Below are 17,640 nucleotides of genomic sequence, written 5' to 3'. Positions count from 1 at the left end.
ACAGGCAGACTGACTGAAATACACTGCTGAGGGGAGCAGTGGGTGAGACAGGAGAGGGCTACTGCGCTATGTGGGATTCTCGCCCTCCGGCCGGGATCAAACCTACACTGCAGAGGCTGCGGATAGCTTCACAGCACTGTGCTCAACCGCCTGCGCCACCAGGGAGGCCCACATTTGTTATCTTTAAGTAGTCGTGTTTTTAAAAAATATTTTGCCCACATTTTGTAATTGTTATCTGCAGAAGGGTCAGACCAACCAATCTGCTCCACCATTACCAAAAGCCAGTATTCTGCTGCATGCCCTTTGCAATTTTTTTTAAACCTAAACTTTGATGTGCTAAGAGCCTTGATGAATGGACTGAATAAAAAAAAAATTTCAGGAAACTAGATCAGTTATGTGCAACTGATAATCTTGGTGATCTAAGATGGGTAAGGCAGATTTCCACATATTCCGCAGATAGGCATGTTGTATAGTGATATATTGGAATAGCCAGGTTGACCCACAAAGTGTCCATCCATCTGGAAGTCTCTCTGTCTGATACTAGCATCAAAGGATGTGTTCAGGGAGTCAGGTTTCTGATCACTATTATCAAAAGGTCATTACATTTCCCAGGATAGTCTAAAATAACCAGCTAGATTTAAAATTTCCTGAAGGATTTATGGGCCTACTTATATTTTCCAGCTGTACTGCTTCTTGAAATACAAATTCCATCTATAATTCAGTATCAGATGTCATACTAAGAGGTTACTAAAGTATTCATTCATTTGGTAAATAACTACCAGCTGCCTGAGCTGGGCATGGCACTGAAGCACTGCACTGAAATTGTCTGCCAGATGCCCATGTCCTGTAGTGTTTCTCATCATATGTACCCTCTTGGAGTTTCTTGAGGCTGCCATTCAAAGTTTAATGCTTGTTTTAAGCCAGCTTAAGAAATACGTAAGTCTTTCCTCTCACAGTTCTGGAATCTAGAAAGTATCAATGGGACCTTGTTCTCTCTAGGGTACGATCCTTCCTGCCTCTTCTAGCTTCTAGTGGTTCCCAGCAATCCATGGTGTCCTTTGATTTGTAACTGCATCACTCCATTCTCTGCCACCATCTTTATATGGCCTTCTCTGTATGTCTTTTTCAGTCTCCTATAAGAATGCTGTCATTGGATTTAGGGCTTCAAGTATGATCTCATCTCCACCCTTACCTTGGTATGCATCTACCAAGACCTTATTTCCATATAAGGTCATGTTCTAAAATTCCAGGTGGGTGTGAATTTGGGGGCAGACACTATGCAGTCTACTACAACTCCCCAAAGGGATCTGTCCATTGTGCCCAACTTGCCATAATTAAGGGCTACACCTGGCTTCTGGGGTTGCAGTATTTGGTGAATCTTTTTTTTTGTGACATCATATGCTTCAGGTACACTCCCATTTTTTCAGACCATTACCTTTTCCATTTTATTCTGTTTGGTCATTTTGTCTTTAAATATTAGTAGCTCCATCTCTCTAACAGTTTGCATCACTCTCAAGAACCCCTCCAGTCATGTCATATGGGTGAGATGAGGCCACAAGAACTATACATTTAAAGGCCTGTGTCCTCAAGGTTTTGAATACAGAATAGTTTTTCTACCCACCTCTAAATCTCAATTTATCAAACCCAAATTTTATGGACCAAGTTGCAGCAACCCCAGATCAAATCTGGCCCTGCTTTTTGTTAATAAAGTTTTATCAGAACAAAACCAGGATCATTTGTCTTTGCCACAAAGTCTAGAGTTGCAATAGTGACCAAATGGGCTAAAAAGTGTCCGGTCCTTTACAGAGAGGATTTATTGAGCCTTGGTCTAACAGTGGAAACCAAACTGTCATAATTACAGACAGTGCATATAAGTAGTGCATTAAACGAAGGGAACACATTAACATGAAGACGCTGGATGATAATAATTACTTGCAGGGGGAAGATGCTTTTGGCCGTAGTAAGCCAAGCATGAGCTCACCACCTACCTCCGATTCTCACATGTTCTCCATGCTTAAATAAAACCGAAACTTCGGAGAAAAAATATTTGTGCCTGTGAAGCAGTACAGGTCTCAGGGAAGTCAAACTGTCACTTTTTCATTAGTGGGTTCTTTGCACAAAGCGTTCTAGTCCAATTATTTCCTCCTGGGATCACTCACGTTACCCACTTCATGGCTTCAGATGGGAACAAGGTGCTGTGTAGTATGTAAATAACTGATTTAAACGTTCAGAGAAAAATGTAAATAAGATACCTCAAACAAGCAACTTTCAACAGAATAATTCCAAAGGGTAGTTTGTTCTGGAAGGCAGGTAAAGTTGGAGACCCGGGAAATACACCCCTGGAAGTTCAGTCACCTCCTTTGAAAGAGGCACAGTAAGTCTCTCCCTGCATGTCTCTGGGGACATCTAGTGGTGAAACTGAGTCAAGGCACAGGAAACAAAATGCTTTGGGCATTGAAGTGGTCCTCTAGCTGCTGCCAGCGGGGCCAGAGGCATTTGGGAGTCAGGGCCTAGCCCCATCAGTAAAGATGGGATTAAACCAACACCCTCGATTTGAACATATGCTCCTTTATACTTTCCTTGAGCATTAAGAAATTAAATATTTTAATTAAATATTAAATATTTAATATTATCAGAGTTAATCTAATCTTTAAATTAAATATTTGAATAATTTACGATATTAAATAATTAAAATATCCGTTTTATTATAGTACAAAGATTTTTTAATTAAAATATTTTGTTACTGAAATAGCAGTATATAATATTATATAGGTTTCAGGTGTCTTTCATTACAAATTAGAGTCTATATTACTACGTTATATCAGTTTTTCCTTGAATTAAAAAAAGTCTTAATTTTCTTCCTGCTCTTTCTTGGATGTGGGAGCCCTTGGAGTTAGAAATAGATGCAAAAGTTCTGGCACTGTGTCCCGGCCACTGTGGTGATTGCCGAGCTGCTCAGACCTCCCCATGAGACAGGAGCCAGGAGACCCCACTCCTAGAGGTGACATGCTGAAACCGAGGATGGGGTCCCTGACCCCAAATCCACTGCTGCCTCTCCCTGCAGTTTTCATATTTCACTGCTTCTCGAAAGTGCTATAGGTGGCTGGTTGTTTAACAGTGAACACAGTTTATTTTCAGCATTTGCGTAGAATGAATTTTTATCATCTGCCACTTTGTTCTGATGTTTTTGTATAGAATTTTTAAACTACCCCTTTGAAAGATGTATGCTCTGCCTGGCCAAGAAATATACTTTTATACCTCCTTATAGGCAAAGATTTCTAGGAACAGAAAGCAAATTTCACTTGCTGCTAAAATTCCTGAGGAGTCCTATCCGGCCCCAGAGGAAACGTGCCATTTCTTCTGTTTATCAATTTTTTTTCTCTCTAGGCCGACAGTTCTGATCTGGGGGGTGATTTTGTCCCCAGTGGACTTGAACAATGTCTGAAGATATTTGTAGTTGTCAGGACTTGGGGAAGGGGTGCTTCTGGCTTGGAGTGGATGGGGCCAGGGATGCTGCTCCACACCCCCCAGTGCTCAGGATGGTCCCCCATAGAGAGAGTGACCCTGCCCCATTGTTAGCAGCATCAAGGGGATGGGGACCTGCCCTGGGAGAAAACAAGTAGTTTGCAGTATGGTGGCTCCTCAAATGGCAGGCGTGCATCAAGGGTCTTGGTTTGTTTGATAAATGAGTCAACAGTTGTATAAGCCCTTCAGAGTAGCTCAACCTGATTAGAAAAGGGAAAGCAATGGTCTGGCCTGTCTTTGGGAAATCCCTACACCATGTGATGACAACTGCAAGGGCTGCCTTTAAGGGAAAAACATCCCCTGCCTTCTTCCCCTCCCTTTCAGTGACAAAATTGGGCAACCTCTTACACCTGTACTTACCCAGTATGGCCCAGGCCCCTGTATTTGAACTTTGAAGCCTGCAGGTAATTACTGTCCCCCATCTGGTATGTGTCTGATGTCGCCTCTTTGGGCTTCATGATTGCACCCCTTCCCTACTCACTCTCCACCTTTCTTTAGAGCTGAGCATGCAGAATTCGGAGGGTGGATCGGACTCGCCAGCTTCTGTGGCTTTGTGTCCCTCGGCAGCAGCCCAGGCACCCGTGGCCCAGCCTGTGCCAGCCTCCCCACAGGTAACTGACCAGGTCTCCCTCGGTATCATACCACCCCCCTCAACACACGCGATGCAGACACCACCACCACCCTCCACCCTGAAGGTACAGGACAGATCAGCCTGCCCTGCTGCCCCCTCAGGTTTTGAAAACGTGAATCAGTAGAGAAAGCCTTATTTTCTTGATTTGACGTCTCAGCCCCAAGGCTGCTGCTGTTGACATGGCCACACCTTCATTCTGTCTCCCCTGTGTCACATTATTTTGCTTTTTTACTCTTTGTCAAAGAGGTCCCATCAAGGAGTCAATAATATAGACTTAGAAAGTAACCACTCCCTGACCCCAACTTAGTCTGTTTTTATCTTCAATGGAAGTTTCCATGAACCTTTATTTATTCTTCTTTATCCATGAAGAAGGACTTTATGGATAAGACAAAAAGTAAGTCAGGGTTCTTAGAGTTTGAATCAAGATTGAATCCAGCATTAGAGTAGAAATAATCTTTAATCTTTGTGTTAAAGCTTTCTCAAATTCTGGATTTACACCAGAGATTGAAATACACATTGAAATAGCCCACCTCAGGCTGGTGGGCCTGAGGATTTGAATCTTAACATTTATTTAAATAGAAATAAATGTAAATGGCCACATGGCTATTCAGCTAGTTACTACTGTATCAGACAGCTCAGCTTTAGAGTGTATGAATATAAATCCTTATTGTTCTTATTTGTTTAAAGTAAAATTCACGTAAAATAAAATTAACCATTTTAAAGTATACAATTCAGTGGCATTTCATACATTCACAGTGTTGTCCAACGCCCACCTCTATCTAGTTCCATAATACCCCACAACCCCAAAAGGAAGTCCTTGCCCATCAGCAGACCCTCTGCACCCGCCTCCCTGGCCCCTAGCACCTCAAATCCACTCTCTGTGTCTGTGCCTGTCCTGGACGTTTCTCATTAGTGGACTAACACTGTGTGTCCTTGTGTGTCTGGCTTCTCTCCCTGAGCACCATGTGTTCAAGGTACAACACAGCACAACATCCGTGTTGTACTGTGTGTCAGAATTTTCTTTTTATGGCCCAGTAACAGTCCACTGTGTGAACAGACCTCATTTTGTTTATCCATTCCTCCTGTTGATTTTTGTAGCATCTGTGTTCTTTTTGTCTTAGGTTGTCAGAGTATGGACTCCAGGCCCCTTTTGGAGTCTCTTTGCACAGTCGTGTTTTTAAGGCAAAACACTGCAGAATCACCAATACCACTATCATTTAGGGTCCTCATCAGAAAATCAGAATTGTAATCAATGATTTCTAAAACCCCCACCTTAAATAAACAAAAAAACATGACTGTTCCTCTCTTACCTCTAGGGTACTTCTTGAGCTTCACAGTCTCATAGCTTCATGTGTCCAGTCAGCACCCGGAGCAAAATGACAAAACCACACTGTGAAGACTCGAGCCCAGAGAACCAGGAGTCCAGGAGTGGGCCTAGGCTAGGAACCTGGACCCGAGTCTTGGTTCTAGAACTTTATATTCTGAGGCCCTGGGACATTACTTGATCACTCAGGGCTTCATTTCCCCTTGTGTGCTAAGTGGAGGCAAGCCCAGAACTCTTCCAGAGGGAGGTGGTGTGGGCCTCTCTGTGTGTGCCCGTGTGTGCACCCGCATGCCCTCCTGCCCTTTCCTGCCAATCCACTGTGTCTTCATTAAATGCCGTGGATTAGCCACTGAGTTGCTCTGGTTGGGATCGGTTCATTTTAAGTCCTAATCTCCAACAAGTCTAACTTCTTCCTCTCCTTTCCTTTTAGAGAGTGCTGGTCCAGGCAGCGGGGTCGGCTCCCAAAGGGGCCCAGATGCAGCCAATCTCCCTCCCCAGGGTCCAGCAGGTGCCACAGCAGGTAACAGCACAGGCGACGGGCCACAGTTAGCAATCTTGCACTTCTCTGAAGGTGCTCCTTTTCTGTCGTTGCTGTTCCTTTCTTGAGTGTTATCGTCCATTCCTTACTAGAAGGTTTTCTTGGAAGCTATATTTAAAAAAAAAACAAAAACTTACTGCAGATATTTGTGCAGTGCGCTAAGAAAACTGGTGATCTTTTCATTCATTCAGAAATTCAGCAAGCATTTGGGGTGCAAGCCAGCACTTCAGTTGAGTGTGGGATCCTAGGGTAGGAACACAGAAGTATCTGGGAGCAAACTTGAAAGCATGGGCTCACAAGCCAGACAATCGCACTGATCAAATAACAACACAATCTAGAACAGTGATTGGTAAATCTTTCCTGCAAAAAGCCAATTACAGTCATGTGCTGCTCAACAACATTTTCAGTCAGCGAGGGGCCACACACATGACAGATGTCTCAACAGGTGGCGCCATCGAGCCCAGGTGTGGAGTGGGCTGTACCATCTCAGAATTACACCCGATATCTGTAAATGATGAAATCGCCCAACTACACATTTCTCAGAACATGTCCCCATCATTAATGGTGTGCGACTAGAGGACTTTTTTAGCCTTTTCTGACCAGTCTCTGGCACATCCACTCAACTGTGCCCTCATCTTACTAAAACACCTGGGGGTGTATGTATACAACTTGTGCCAATAAAATTTTGTTCACAGAAACGGGTGGGTTGGATTTGAACCCCTGGCCAAAGTTGTCAACTTGTGCTCTGTGAGGCGCTTAGTTAAAATTAGTTCAGGCTCCTGCCTTAAAGGGATCATGAGTGAAATGCAGATGGCCGAGTTCTCATGGGACTCCTGCTCAGATTAGTAGTGTTTCGTGGTGTTGGGTGGCCATGTTGATGAGAACTGGAGAAGGCTTCTGGAGTCCTGAGGGAGAAGCAGTCTCCGGGCAGACCCAGCAGGGAGCCAGTGACTGACTTAGCACGTCAGGGAGGACACTACCAGGCCAACGTCATAATTCCAGAAGCTGCTTCTTCATGGAGCTGAGCCTGGCCATCTCTTTTCCTCCAGCAATCTCAGCTTTCAGGGTGGCTTCTGCACTTCACTCAGCATCCTGGGCTTGCTTCCTCCCCTGGAGACCCCACCCAGCATATCAACCACAGAGCTCCTCACGGCCCTCTTGTTATTCTAGGGGACTTTGTACCCCTGTGCACCATCTGGGTTGTCTTCAAGGTGGAATCAGCCCCCCTGGCTGCTCCACACAAAGTGCTAGAGAGAGACCATGAGACCTGGCCCTTGATTTTCTCAAAACCCAAAAGTGGGATTTTCATTCAAACCCCAAAAGCATCTATTAAGGTTCCCTCTGTGGTGAGTTTGAAGTTCTGCCCTAGAGCTCTGGGCTTTCCACCACCAGGGCAAGCGTCCCTCAGGTGTCATCATCTGAGGTTCCCAGTTTCTTTCTAGAAGGGTCAATTGTGGGTAGGAAAGGTGTGATGACATGAGGTATGTTCAGAACAGGAGATAGAAAATATTTCCATCTCGAATAACCCGAAAATCATGAACAAGAAAACAACTGTGTGTAACCCGGAATATCTGATGTTGTTTCAGGTCCAGCCCGTGCAGCACGTGTACCCCCCTCAAGTACAGTATGTGGAAGGGGGCGACGCCGTCTACACAAATGGAGCCTTGTACGTTGGTTTCCTCTCCCCTCAGAAAGAATCCTCACAGAGACCTATAGGCCACATCCAGAACCTTCTTTCACTTTCTCCCCCCTTTGTTCATTTGCGGTTGTGTTTGCACAAATTCTTCTCCCTTCTCCTTTGGGGGATATGTTGGAACTACTAAAATGGTGGTAGGACATCACACCCTTGTGGAGATTTCAGTAATCACAGACCATTTTTACTTCTAGAAAAGGTAGCCTTAAAAAAATCAAAAACCCTAATCCAACTTCTAAATTTGAAAATTCATCTCTGCTTTTTCACTCTGATCTTTGTTAATCTCTATTTTTTAGGATGTTGATAAAAGGGGATTTTCAGTTTGTCAAGGACTTCTAGAGTTCCTTCCTTTTCTATGATGCTTGGGCAAAAAGTGATACATTCCTCATGAAGTTCATGGTAGTTGAGATAGGAGTCCTGGTTTTTGTTTGGCTTCAATGACCGCCCCTTCAGAAGTTCAGGGATTGGGCATGTGGGTTTGGTTGTGGTTTTAAAAGTTGTGATTGCTGTAGTTGTGTGAGTTTCTATAACACAACATGGACAGTTATAGCATGCACACACTCATACACACACACACAAGGCAAGGTCGATATGCATCTGCTTCCTGGGTTTGATTATACTGCAGCTACACAGGCTGTCACCTCAGGGACAGGACAGGAGTGCTGCCTCCCAGACGCCTCAGGCCACCCAGAGGGCCCTTCCCTCAGGACATGTCACTAACCTTTAGTTACCACTAAGGAAAAACCAACTCTAACACAGCCTTTGATCCAGATGTTGAAGGAATACAGACATACTTTACTTTATTGTACTTTGCTTTCTTGCCATTTTCCCAACGGCCTGTGCTCACTTCCTTGCTCTGTATCACTTTTTTTTTTTTTTAAAGATTTATTTATTTATTTATTTATTTATTTATTTATTTATATAAGCACTGGGTACAGTCAGAAGCACAGGAGGGTGAGAGAATTCACCAGAGCCAGAACAGGCAGAAGGACCGAAGTACACTGCTGAGGGGAGCAGCGGGCGCAGCAGCAGAGGTCTGCGTGCCATGTGGGACCCTCGTCGGTGGCCAGGGATCAAACCCGTGCTGCAGAGGCTGCAGGCAGCTTCGCAGCCCAGCGCTCAACCGCTGCACCACCAGGGAGGCCCTCTGTATCACTTTTAATTAAGGCATGTAGGTTGGGTTATTGTTTTGTTCAGTTGTTTGTTTTTTTTTTTTTTTTTGAGATCTAGTGCTATTGTACACTTCACAGACTGCAATTGAGAGTCAACATAACTTTTATATGCCCTGGGAAACCCAAACATGGGTGTGACTTGCTGTATGGCCATATTCGCTTTATTGCAGTGGCCTAGAACTGAGCCCATATCTCCAAGGTATGCCTGTATTAAACAAATTTTTTGGTATCCCTTAGAAACTCTTTTTATTATTCACTTTTTAAAAACTTTTTGTTTTGAAAGAATCAGACTCACAAGGAGCTACAGGCTTAGCATCCAGAGTCCCGTGTGTCCCTCACTCAGGCTCTCTCAGTGGTGACATCTCCTGTGACTGTAGGACAATATCAAAACCAGGAAATTGACATCAGGACAGTATGTTAACTATCTACTGGCCTTATTCGTTTAGCCAGTCCTTACACATCTCTGTGACCATGTGTGCATGTATGCTGTGTGTGTGCAGTTTTATCCCATGTGTGGATTTCATGTAGCCACCATAAGATACGAAAGTGTTCCCTCTCCACAAAGGAGCTCCCCCAGGTGACCCCTTTATACACTTGGAAATTTTTAAAGATTAGTTCTCCATGAGTCAGCCTGCAGCCCTGAACATATCAGAGATGATCACCTGGACGTTGCATTGTCTGGGTGTTTCAAGGCTAACTTGCCCCAGATGCATAGTGTCTTGGGGCTGCAGCTTCTACATGAAGCTCTGCTGGATTCCTTGGAGACTCAGAGGAGGTACTTTCTTTCTTTCTGACAGACGGACGGCCTACACCTACAACCCCGAGCCTCAGATGTATGCCCCCAGCAGCGCAGCTTCTTACTTTGAGGCCCCGGGCAATGCCCAGGTGACTGTGGCAGGCTCCTCCCCACCCGCAGTCCCCTCCCACAGCATGGTGGGCATCACCATGGATGTTGGAGGGAGCCCCATCGTCTCCAGCGCTGGAGCCTATCTCATCCACGGGGGGATGGACAGCACCAGACACTCCCTGGCCCACACTTCCCGGTCATCACCAGCTACGGTATGTACGAGGCTCCTGGGGGCAGCAGGTTAGACCCACAGTAGACTCCACAGCAACAGGGATGGTGAGTAGAAGGCAGCCTGGAGCCCTGCCAGCTTCAGTGGGGTGGTGTGACCCAAGGCAAATCTCTTTGGACCTCAATTCCTCCAGTGGTAAAAAGAGAGGGCTCTTGGGAATAAAGCATCTCTATGCTGAGTGATGCTACAGCTGCAACTGGTGTTGTCCTTGGTACCACCATCATTTTTATCAGTCGCATAAAGGCATGCAGTCCATCCATATGAAAACTACAGTGAACTGTACAAGAGGATATTTCCCTTTAGAGAGGTATCAAATCATAACTGCCATGCTCCCAGCCAAGGCAGTTATAAGTCACACATTACCTCGTGACAAACACATCATCAGGTGATTTCATCATTGGACAAACTTCACATGGTGTAATCACACAAACCAGACTGGTACAGCCACTACACACAGAGGCTCCTTGGTGCTGCCTGTAGGGACTCCTGCCATATATGTAGCCTGTTGTTGACTGACATGTTGTTGGGCAGCGCATGGCTGTACTTACCTGCTTGAAAATATATCTCCTTTTAAAGCCCTATTTCCCATGTTTAATTTTTTAAATAAACACAAGTAAAGTTGAGTTTTTGTGGTAAACAGCCCAATGAGTTTCAACACACTTATAGATGTGTGTCACTATAGTCACATTCAGGATTCAGAGTGGGTACACCCCCCTGAAGACCCCTCTCATGAGAGTCCTTTGTAACCATGACCTTCCCCTACCCACAACCTCCGGCAACCACTGATCCATTCTCTGTCACTGTGGTTTTGACTTTTTGGGAATGTCATATAAGTGGAATCATTCAATAGGTAATCTTTGAGATCTGATTCTTTCAGTCAGTATGGTTTCTGTGAGATCCATTCAAGCTGATGCATGAGCCAGTAGTTCCTTCTTTACTACTGAGTAGTATTCCATTATACTACAGTTTGCTTATCCATTCACCAGATAAGGGCCATTGGGTGGTTTTCAGGTTTTGGTGACCATGAATGAAACTACTATAAGTACTCACATACAGGTTTTTGTATGTACTTGTATTTTCCTTTCTTTTGAATAAATACCTACAAGTGGGACTGCTGACTCCCATGGTAAGTGTGTTTAACTTTATCAGAAACCACCAGCCATCTCCCTCAGTGATGTATAAGAGTTCCTATTGCTCTACTTTGTTGTCAGCACTTAGTATTGTCAGCATTTTTTATTTTAGTCATTCTAATAGGTGTGTAGTGATATCTCATTTTTGTGATTTGCCTTTTCCTACTCACTGGTGATGGTAAACAGCTTTCCATGTGATTATATTCTTTTTATATCTGTTCTTCAGTCAAGCATCAGTTCATGTCATTTGCCTATTTTTTGACTGGGTTATGTGTTTTCTTCATATTGACTTGAGAATTCTGTACATATTCTAAATACAAGCCTCCTGTCAGACATGTGATTTGCAAATATTTTCTCCCAGTCTTATTTAGCATGTCTCTTCATTCTCTCATGAATATCTTTTGCAGAGGAAACAAAATATTTTTATAATTTTGATCAAATCCAGTTTATCAATTTTTCTTTTGTGGATGATGCTTTTGGTGTCGTGCCAAAGAACTCCAGATCATGAGATTTTCTCCTATGTTTTATTTGAAAAGTTTTATAGTTTTACACTTTACATTTAACTGTGCTTCACTTTTGTATAAGATATAATGGTTAGATCAAGGTCTATTTTTATGCATGTTTTTCCAACATCATTTGTTAAAAGTACTAACCTTTTTCTCCATTTGATTCCTTTTGCACTTTTGTAAAAAATTGACTGGACAAGTGTGTGTGGTACTATTTCAGTATACTCTGTTTTGTTCATTGATCTGTGTGCCTCTCCCTTTCTCTCTTCGCCAATTCCACACTGTCTTAATTCCCATAGCTTTAGAGTAAGTCACTGTATTCATCACTAATTTGTTGGCTATTTACATAAATTTAGAATTTTCTATATAAATATTAGGTCAGTTTACCTATATCTATAAAAAAAATTCCCAGTAGGATTTTTATTAAATAGCATTCAACTTGTACCTCAATTTGGGGATATGTGACATTTTCACTATGTTAGGTTTTCTATCCATAAACATGGTATGTTTTCTCCATTTACTTAGCTCCTCTTTGATTTCTTTCATCAACATTTGTAATTTTTAGTATGCAGAACTTGTACCTAATTTTGTTAGATTTATACCTCCCAGTATTTATCTTGTGTTTTTGGAGTTATTATAAAAGGTATTGATTTTAATTTCAGGTTCCAGTTGTTCATTGCTAGCATATGGAAATACAGATGACATTTAGCTGTTGATCTTACATCCTGCAACCTTTTCTGTTGCTTGCAAACAGAAATAATTTTATTTCTTCCTTTCTGGTCTGAATGGCTTTTATTTCTTTTTCCTTTTTGCACTGGCTAGTTCTTCCAGCTTGAAGTTGAATAGGAGTGGCAGTAGGAGAAGATACCTTGGCCTTGCTCTCAGTCTTAGGGGGAAAGCCTCCAGATTTTCATTGCTAAGTACGATGATAACGGGAGGTTTTCATAAAAGCCCTTTTTCAGGTTGAGGAAGTTCCTTCTATTCCTAGTTCTGAGAATCTTTGTCCTAAGTACATGTTGAGTCTTGTCAAATGCTCTTTCTTTCTTTCTGTAATCATGTGTTTTTCTTCTTTAGACTGTTAATAAGATGGATTACATTAATTGACTGTCAATTAGAAAATAACTTCTAATTTGGTGTGGGACTAGTCTGAAATAGAAAGTGATATTCTAGCCTCGTCCCTGTTCTCTGCATGTGTTTTGGGGTCACCTGACATCAGATAAGGGCCCCTTATTGCCCTTTCTCTATGCCCAGAGTGCTCTCTAGGATGGGCTCTGAGGGCAGGCTTAGAGAGAAGTCACTCGCTTTCTAGAGGCCATGACAGCATGGGACAGCACCTGCAGCTCTACCCCAGGTGCACCAGCTTGGACCTCACCTCTCTTAGTCCCATTAGTGCCATCTGTACACCAAGGCTGGGGCACCCAGGACATCAAAATGCTTCCTCTTCAGAGGATTTACTGGGGAACCTACATTTAGAGCAGTAATTGATCAGAAAATGTTCTCAACAGACTGATTAAATTTCATGAATATGTTAATAAGGTTCAATGTTAGCAGAGTGCATCCATTAATAATAGTAAAATATACTAGAATCAAAGGGGACAAATTTACTGAAAATGGCAGTGTTCTCCATGGTCCACCTCATCTCATTGTAAGTAAATGTGCAGCTCTGACCCCAGGCCATAGGTGCCTGTGGCCTGTCATCTGGGCTGCTTTGGAAGAATTGAGTTTTTTAATTGATTGGAAATCCACAAATAAGCTGTTTTTTTCACACCCCTCACCCCACTGATAGCTCCGAGGGAATTATCTCATAAGAATCTGATTGCTGACCTCCTACTGCTGTGTTTGCCTTGTTTTGGCATGGGGACATCTGACAAATATTCTACCAAGATCTGAGGGACTTCCCACGAGTCAGGAACGGAAATGGCCATGAGATTGCAACAGAAATAAAATATGGCTCCTGCATCTGATGTTTGACATCTGCCAGGTTTTTTATGTCAGAGTTTGGGGATTTTGTAATTAATCCTAAAAGAAGAGCATGAAGACCAGAGTTGAAGACCCACCTCACAAACTCAAGGAGTGATTTTGTACTTTTGGTGACACATTTTCCTGAGTATTTCTGGTTAAAATGTCATTAGCAAGTTTCCTTGCATAGGTGAGAGCAGTGTCTGTGTTTATTCAGCCCCTTGAAAGATGCACCTGAAATTTCAGTCTCTGTTCTGCCTTTAGTGACAGAATTAAAGAATGTCATATTGGAAAATAGTTTGGGCTTATTCTGAAAAGTCCCAATAACATTACCATGGAAGTCGTCCTTGTTCCTGTTCAGAGTGACAAACCTGTTTCATGTATCACTTGCAACTGTGGGCAAATGGGCTGTTGATCTAATAAACTCCCTTCTGCTATTCAGCTGCCCTTTGTTCCTGATACTTTCTTCGGAGACTATGCATGCAGAGCGAGCTCAGCATCATGTTGGGTTGGATCCTGGTCCAGAATAGGATGCCAGTGGGGTGATTTATCACGTTCTAATAAGGCCTTAATATCACATTCTAATAAGGCCTCTAATAAGGTTGGTTAATAGTGTTGTCAAGGGTTCATTTCCAGATCTGGATCCTGGCACTGAGGTCCCATGGGATGGTAGCATTTGGGGAGCCTGGTTCCAGGTGATACTGGTTTTCTTTGTGCTTCTTTTTTGTAATTTTTATGTAAGTCTGAAATTACTTCAAAATGAAAAGTTTTTCAAAAGTTAATTGATAAATTAAAAAAATTGAACTATATTATTTAAGCATTTAGGAACTACAAAAAGAACTAAACAACCCAGCTGTTAAAATGATTACCAAAGAAAAGATCACTTCCGTGAAATCAAAAAGACAAGAAAAGAGAAAGACTTGATTTTTTAATATACCTTTTTCTTCTATTTGAATATTTAAACCATGTGTATGGTTTACCTTATCATTTTTATTGTAAAATTTTATACAGCAAAATTCATCATTTTAAGTAAAACAGTGGCATTTAATACATACGTTCATGAATGAGGTGTTGCTTCTAGACCTATAAGATTCTAAAAATTAGTTTCACAATAAAGTCTGACACATCTGTACAGTGTAATTCTATGAGCAACTCACAGTTACTTAGAATTATAGGGCACAGGCAACAGGTAGCTTCCCTTCTGTCAAATCCAGCCAGCTGCATGTTTTTGTCCATGAGGTTTTATTGGCATGCAGCCATGCCCACTCATTCATACAGCATCTGTAGCTGCTCTCCAACATCAAGGGCATTTGTGACAGAGACCTTCTGGTCCATAAAGCCCCAAACATTTACTACCTGTCCCTTTAGGGAAAACATTTGCCAATTCCCAATCTGTAAGAACTGACTCCGAAAGATAGCCACAGTGGGCTGATGGAGGCATAGGGCCTTGCGCTGGAAGAATCACTGGACCAGGCATGTAAGGAAGCCCCAGAAATTCCAAGTTTGTGAGCGAGATGGCCTGCTGTGCCTTCGGTCCTGACTCCTGGCCTTGTCCTCTGCACCTGGCCTTCAGGAGCTGATAGTGTTTCCAACCTTTATCACCTTCAGATGTCTACCTGACATCTTGATTTTAAAACACAGTGAACATCTTGGGAGGTTCCACTATGTATTAAATTAATTTTCTGTATCAGTGGGCTTCTTCAGAACCCATGAGGTTTTCTGATCATCTTAAACAGCAAGTCTTAATTTGTATTCTTTTCCTATAATACTCAAATCAACGCAATTTTTATGAATCCATCCCACACACCTCAGGGTGTCCCTTTTCAGGTGCTCCACAAGGCTAAAACTATCTTCATAATGATATGGTAAGACCTCACTTAAAGTAGTCGATAGGCTTTTGGAAGCTGAAACTTTAAGGAAATGGTGAATAATGAAACCAGGTCCTCCACATTTTCTACCGTGATGGCCAGGATATTTTCTCTTCCTCATCAATGTTATAACAAAAGGACATGGGAGGAAATTACTTATTTGAGGACTCACTGTACTAAGCCATGGGTTGTCATTTTCTCTAGGCTGTCGTTTGCACTGATAGTGCAGCATCATGATGGTTGAAATAGCCAATGCTGATCAAGGTCACGGCATCAAATTCTCCTACAGTCACTGTCGTCGACACCATCATGCTCTCATGATGAAAAAGAAAAAGAGAAATACCAAATGTCAGTTTCACTCACAAATGTTCTTGATGAGGCAGCAAAAATGAATTGTACTAAATCTCAATCCTTGAGTACACATCTTTTTAATATTCTGCATGACAAAAACCTGCCATTTGTATCATGACTTGAAGAGAAGCTAGGGTGGAAAGTAGTTGTCAACAAAATTAGCCACTTTTCATGAAACACTGTTCTTGTTCAAAAGAATGACAGATAAATTATGATTATTCAGACTTGTAGATTTGGCAGATATTTTCTCAAAAATGAATGGTGTGAGCCTGATGTTTCCAGGACAACAACTGAGATTTTGTTGCCAGTACATTTTCAACCCCTAAAAGATTGAACTTTAACAACTCGTATTTTTCCAATGGGATTGCTAGTGATATAACAAATGTGATTTTCAGTATAATGAAATGCACCAACATTTGGAAGATACGCAAACTCGGTGAACCTGTATTTTTAAAGTGGCCAGTGCATGATGTTACAATACCATGCACAGAGGTGAAAGATTCATTCAAATTGAAAGAAAGATGGATAGATTTATAAATTAATTAAATGTCTTTATTGAAGTCAAATACATATAACATAAAATGCACTCTTTTAATCATTTAGTATTTAGTGCAATGTTTGTACAATGATTTTCACTATCTAGTTCCAGAATATTTTCATTTTCCCAAAAGGAAATCCTGTGCCACTTAGCAGTTACTCCCATTCCTTCCTCCTACGGCCTCTGGCAACAATTTGCTTTCCATCTCTAGGCTTTTGCCTATTCTGAACATTTCACATAAGTGGGATCAAACAATCTGTGGCCATTTGTGGCTGGCTTCTTTCACTTAGTTTAACATTTTCAAGGCTCGTCCATGTTGTAACTGTACTAGTAATTCATTCCTTTTTGTGGATGAATAATATTCTGTTGCATGGATGGACCACATTTTGTTTATCCATTCATCTGTGACTGACGTGGGTTTGTCTGTTTTTTGCCATTATGAATCATGCTGGTAGGAACATTTGTGCACAAGTGTTTGTGTGAGCTCCTGTTTTCGATTACCTTGGGGATCCACTTAAGAATGGAATTACCGTGTCATGTAGTTTAACTGGACTTATGTTTAACTTTTTGAGGACCTGACAAATTGTTTTCCACAATAGCCACACCATTTTCCATTCCCATAAGCAATGAGCAAAGCTTTCAATTTCTCCACATCCTCATCAACACTTGTTATTTTTCTTTTTTCCTTTTTTTTTATAGCCATACTAATGAATGTCAAGTACTATCTTGTGGTTGTGCGTTGTATTTCCCTAATAATTAATGATGAGCATCTTTTCAATGTGCTTGTTGTAAACAAGTCTATTCAAGTTCTTTGCCCATTTTTAATGGGGTCATTTGTCTTTTTGTTGTTGTGTTCTTATTTATGTAGTCTGAGTATTAGACTGTTATCAGATATATGATATATGACTTACAAGTATAGTGTGCATCACACACTTGGATGTACAGTTATTAATTTTGATGAAGACCAATTATTTTCTTAAATTTTTTTTATCTTTTGTTGTTTGTGCTTTTGGTGTCATATCTAATAATCCATCGCCAAATCCAAGATCATTAAAGGTAACTTTATTTTACATAATCACCTGATGTTTTATTCTAAGAGTTTTATAATTTTAGCTCTTACATTTAGTTCTTTGATCCATTTTGAGTTGATTTTTGCATATGGTGTGAAGGTCCAACTGCATTCTTTTGCATGTGACTATCCAGTTCTCCCACCCTGTTGAAAAGCTGATTCTTTCTTCATTGAATGATCTTAACAACTTGTCAGAAATCATAGATGTATGGGATTATTTCTGACTCCCAATTATGTTCCATTGGTCTATACATCTATAT

General features: G+C 41.8%; 1 protein-coding gene across 7 annotated transcripts in view; it reads left to right on the top strand.

The window, feature by feature from the left end:
- The window catches only part of RFX2 (regulatory factor X2), an 83,807-nt gene that overhangs the window by 43,046 nt on the left and 23,121 nt on the right, over positions 1-17,640 (top strand). For 6 of the 7 annotated variants that reach the window (XM_037505181.2, XM_037505184.2, XM_054693076.1 and 3 more), the window contains 4 exons: positions 4,024-4,136; positions 5,911-6,000; positions 7,605-7,684; positions 9,681-9,942. In XM_037505181.2, coding sequence (XP_037361078.1) covers positions 4,032-4,136; positions 5,911-6,000; positions 7,605-7,684; positions 9,681-9,942 — 537 coding nt within the window. In that variant the 5' untranslated portion in view covers positions 4,024-4,031. The remainder of the gene's footprint in view (positions 1-4,023; positions 4,137-5,910; positions 6,001-7,604; positions 7,685-9,680; positions 9,943-17,640) is intronic. The other variant, XM_054693074.1, reaches the window with a different exon arrangement.

Source organism: Talpa occidentalis, unplaced genomic scaffold, assembly GCF_014898055.3.
Source record: "Talpa occidentalis isolate TD23 unplaced genomic scaffold, MPIMG_talOcc4v2.1 talOcc4.12, whole genome shotgun sequence".
NCBI classification, from domain to species: Eukaryota; Metazoa; Chordata; class Mammalia; order Eulipotyphla; family Talpidae; genus Talpa; species Talpa occidentalis.
The sequence above is the reverse complement of the archived record's forward strand: the minus strand, read 5'-3'. Positions and strand labels throughout refer to the sequence as shown.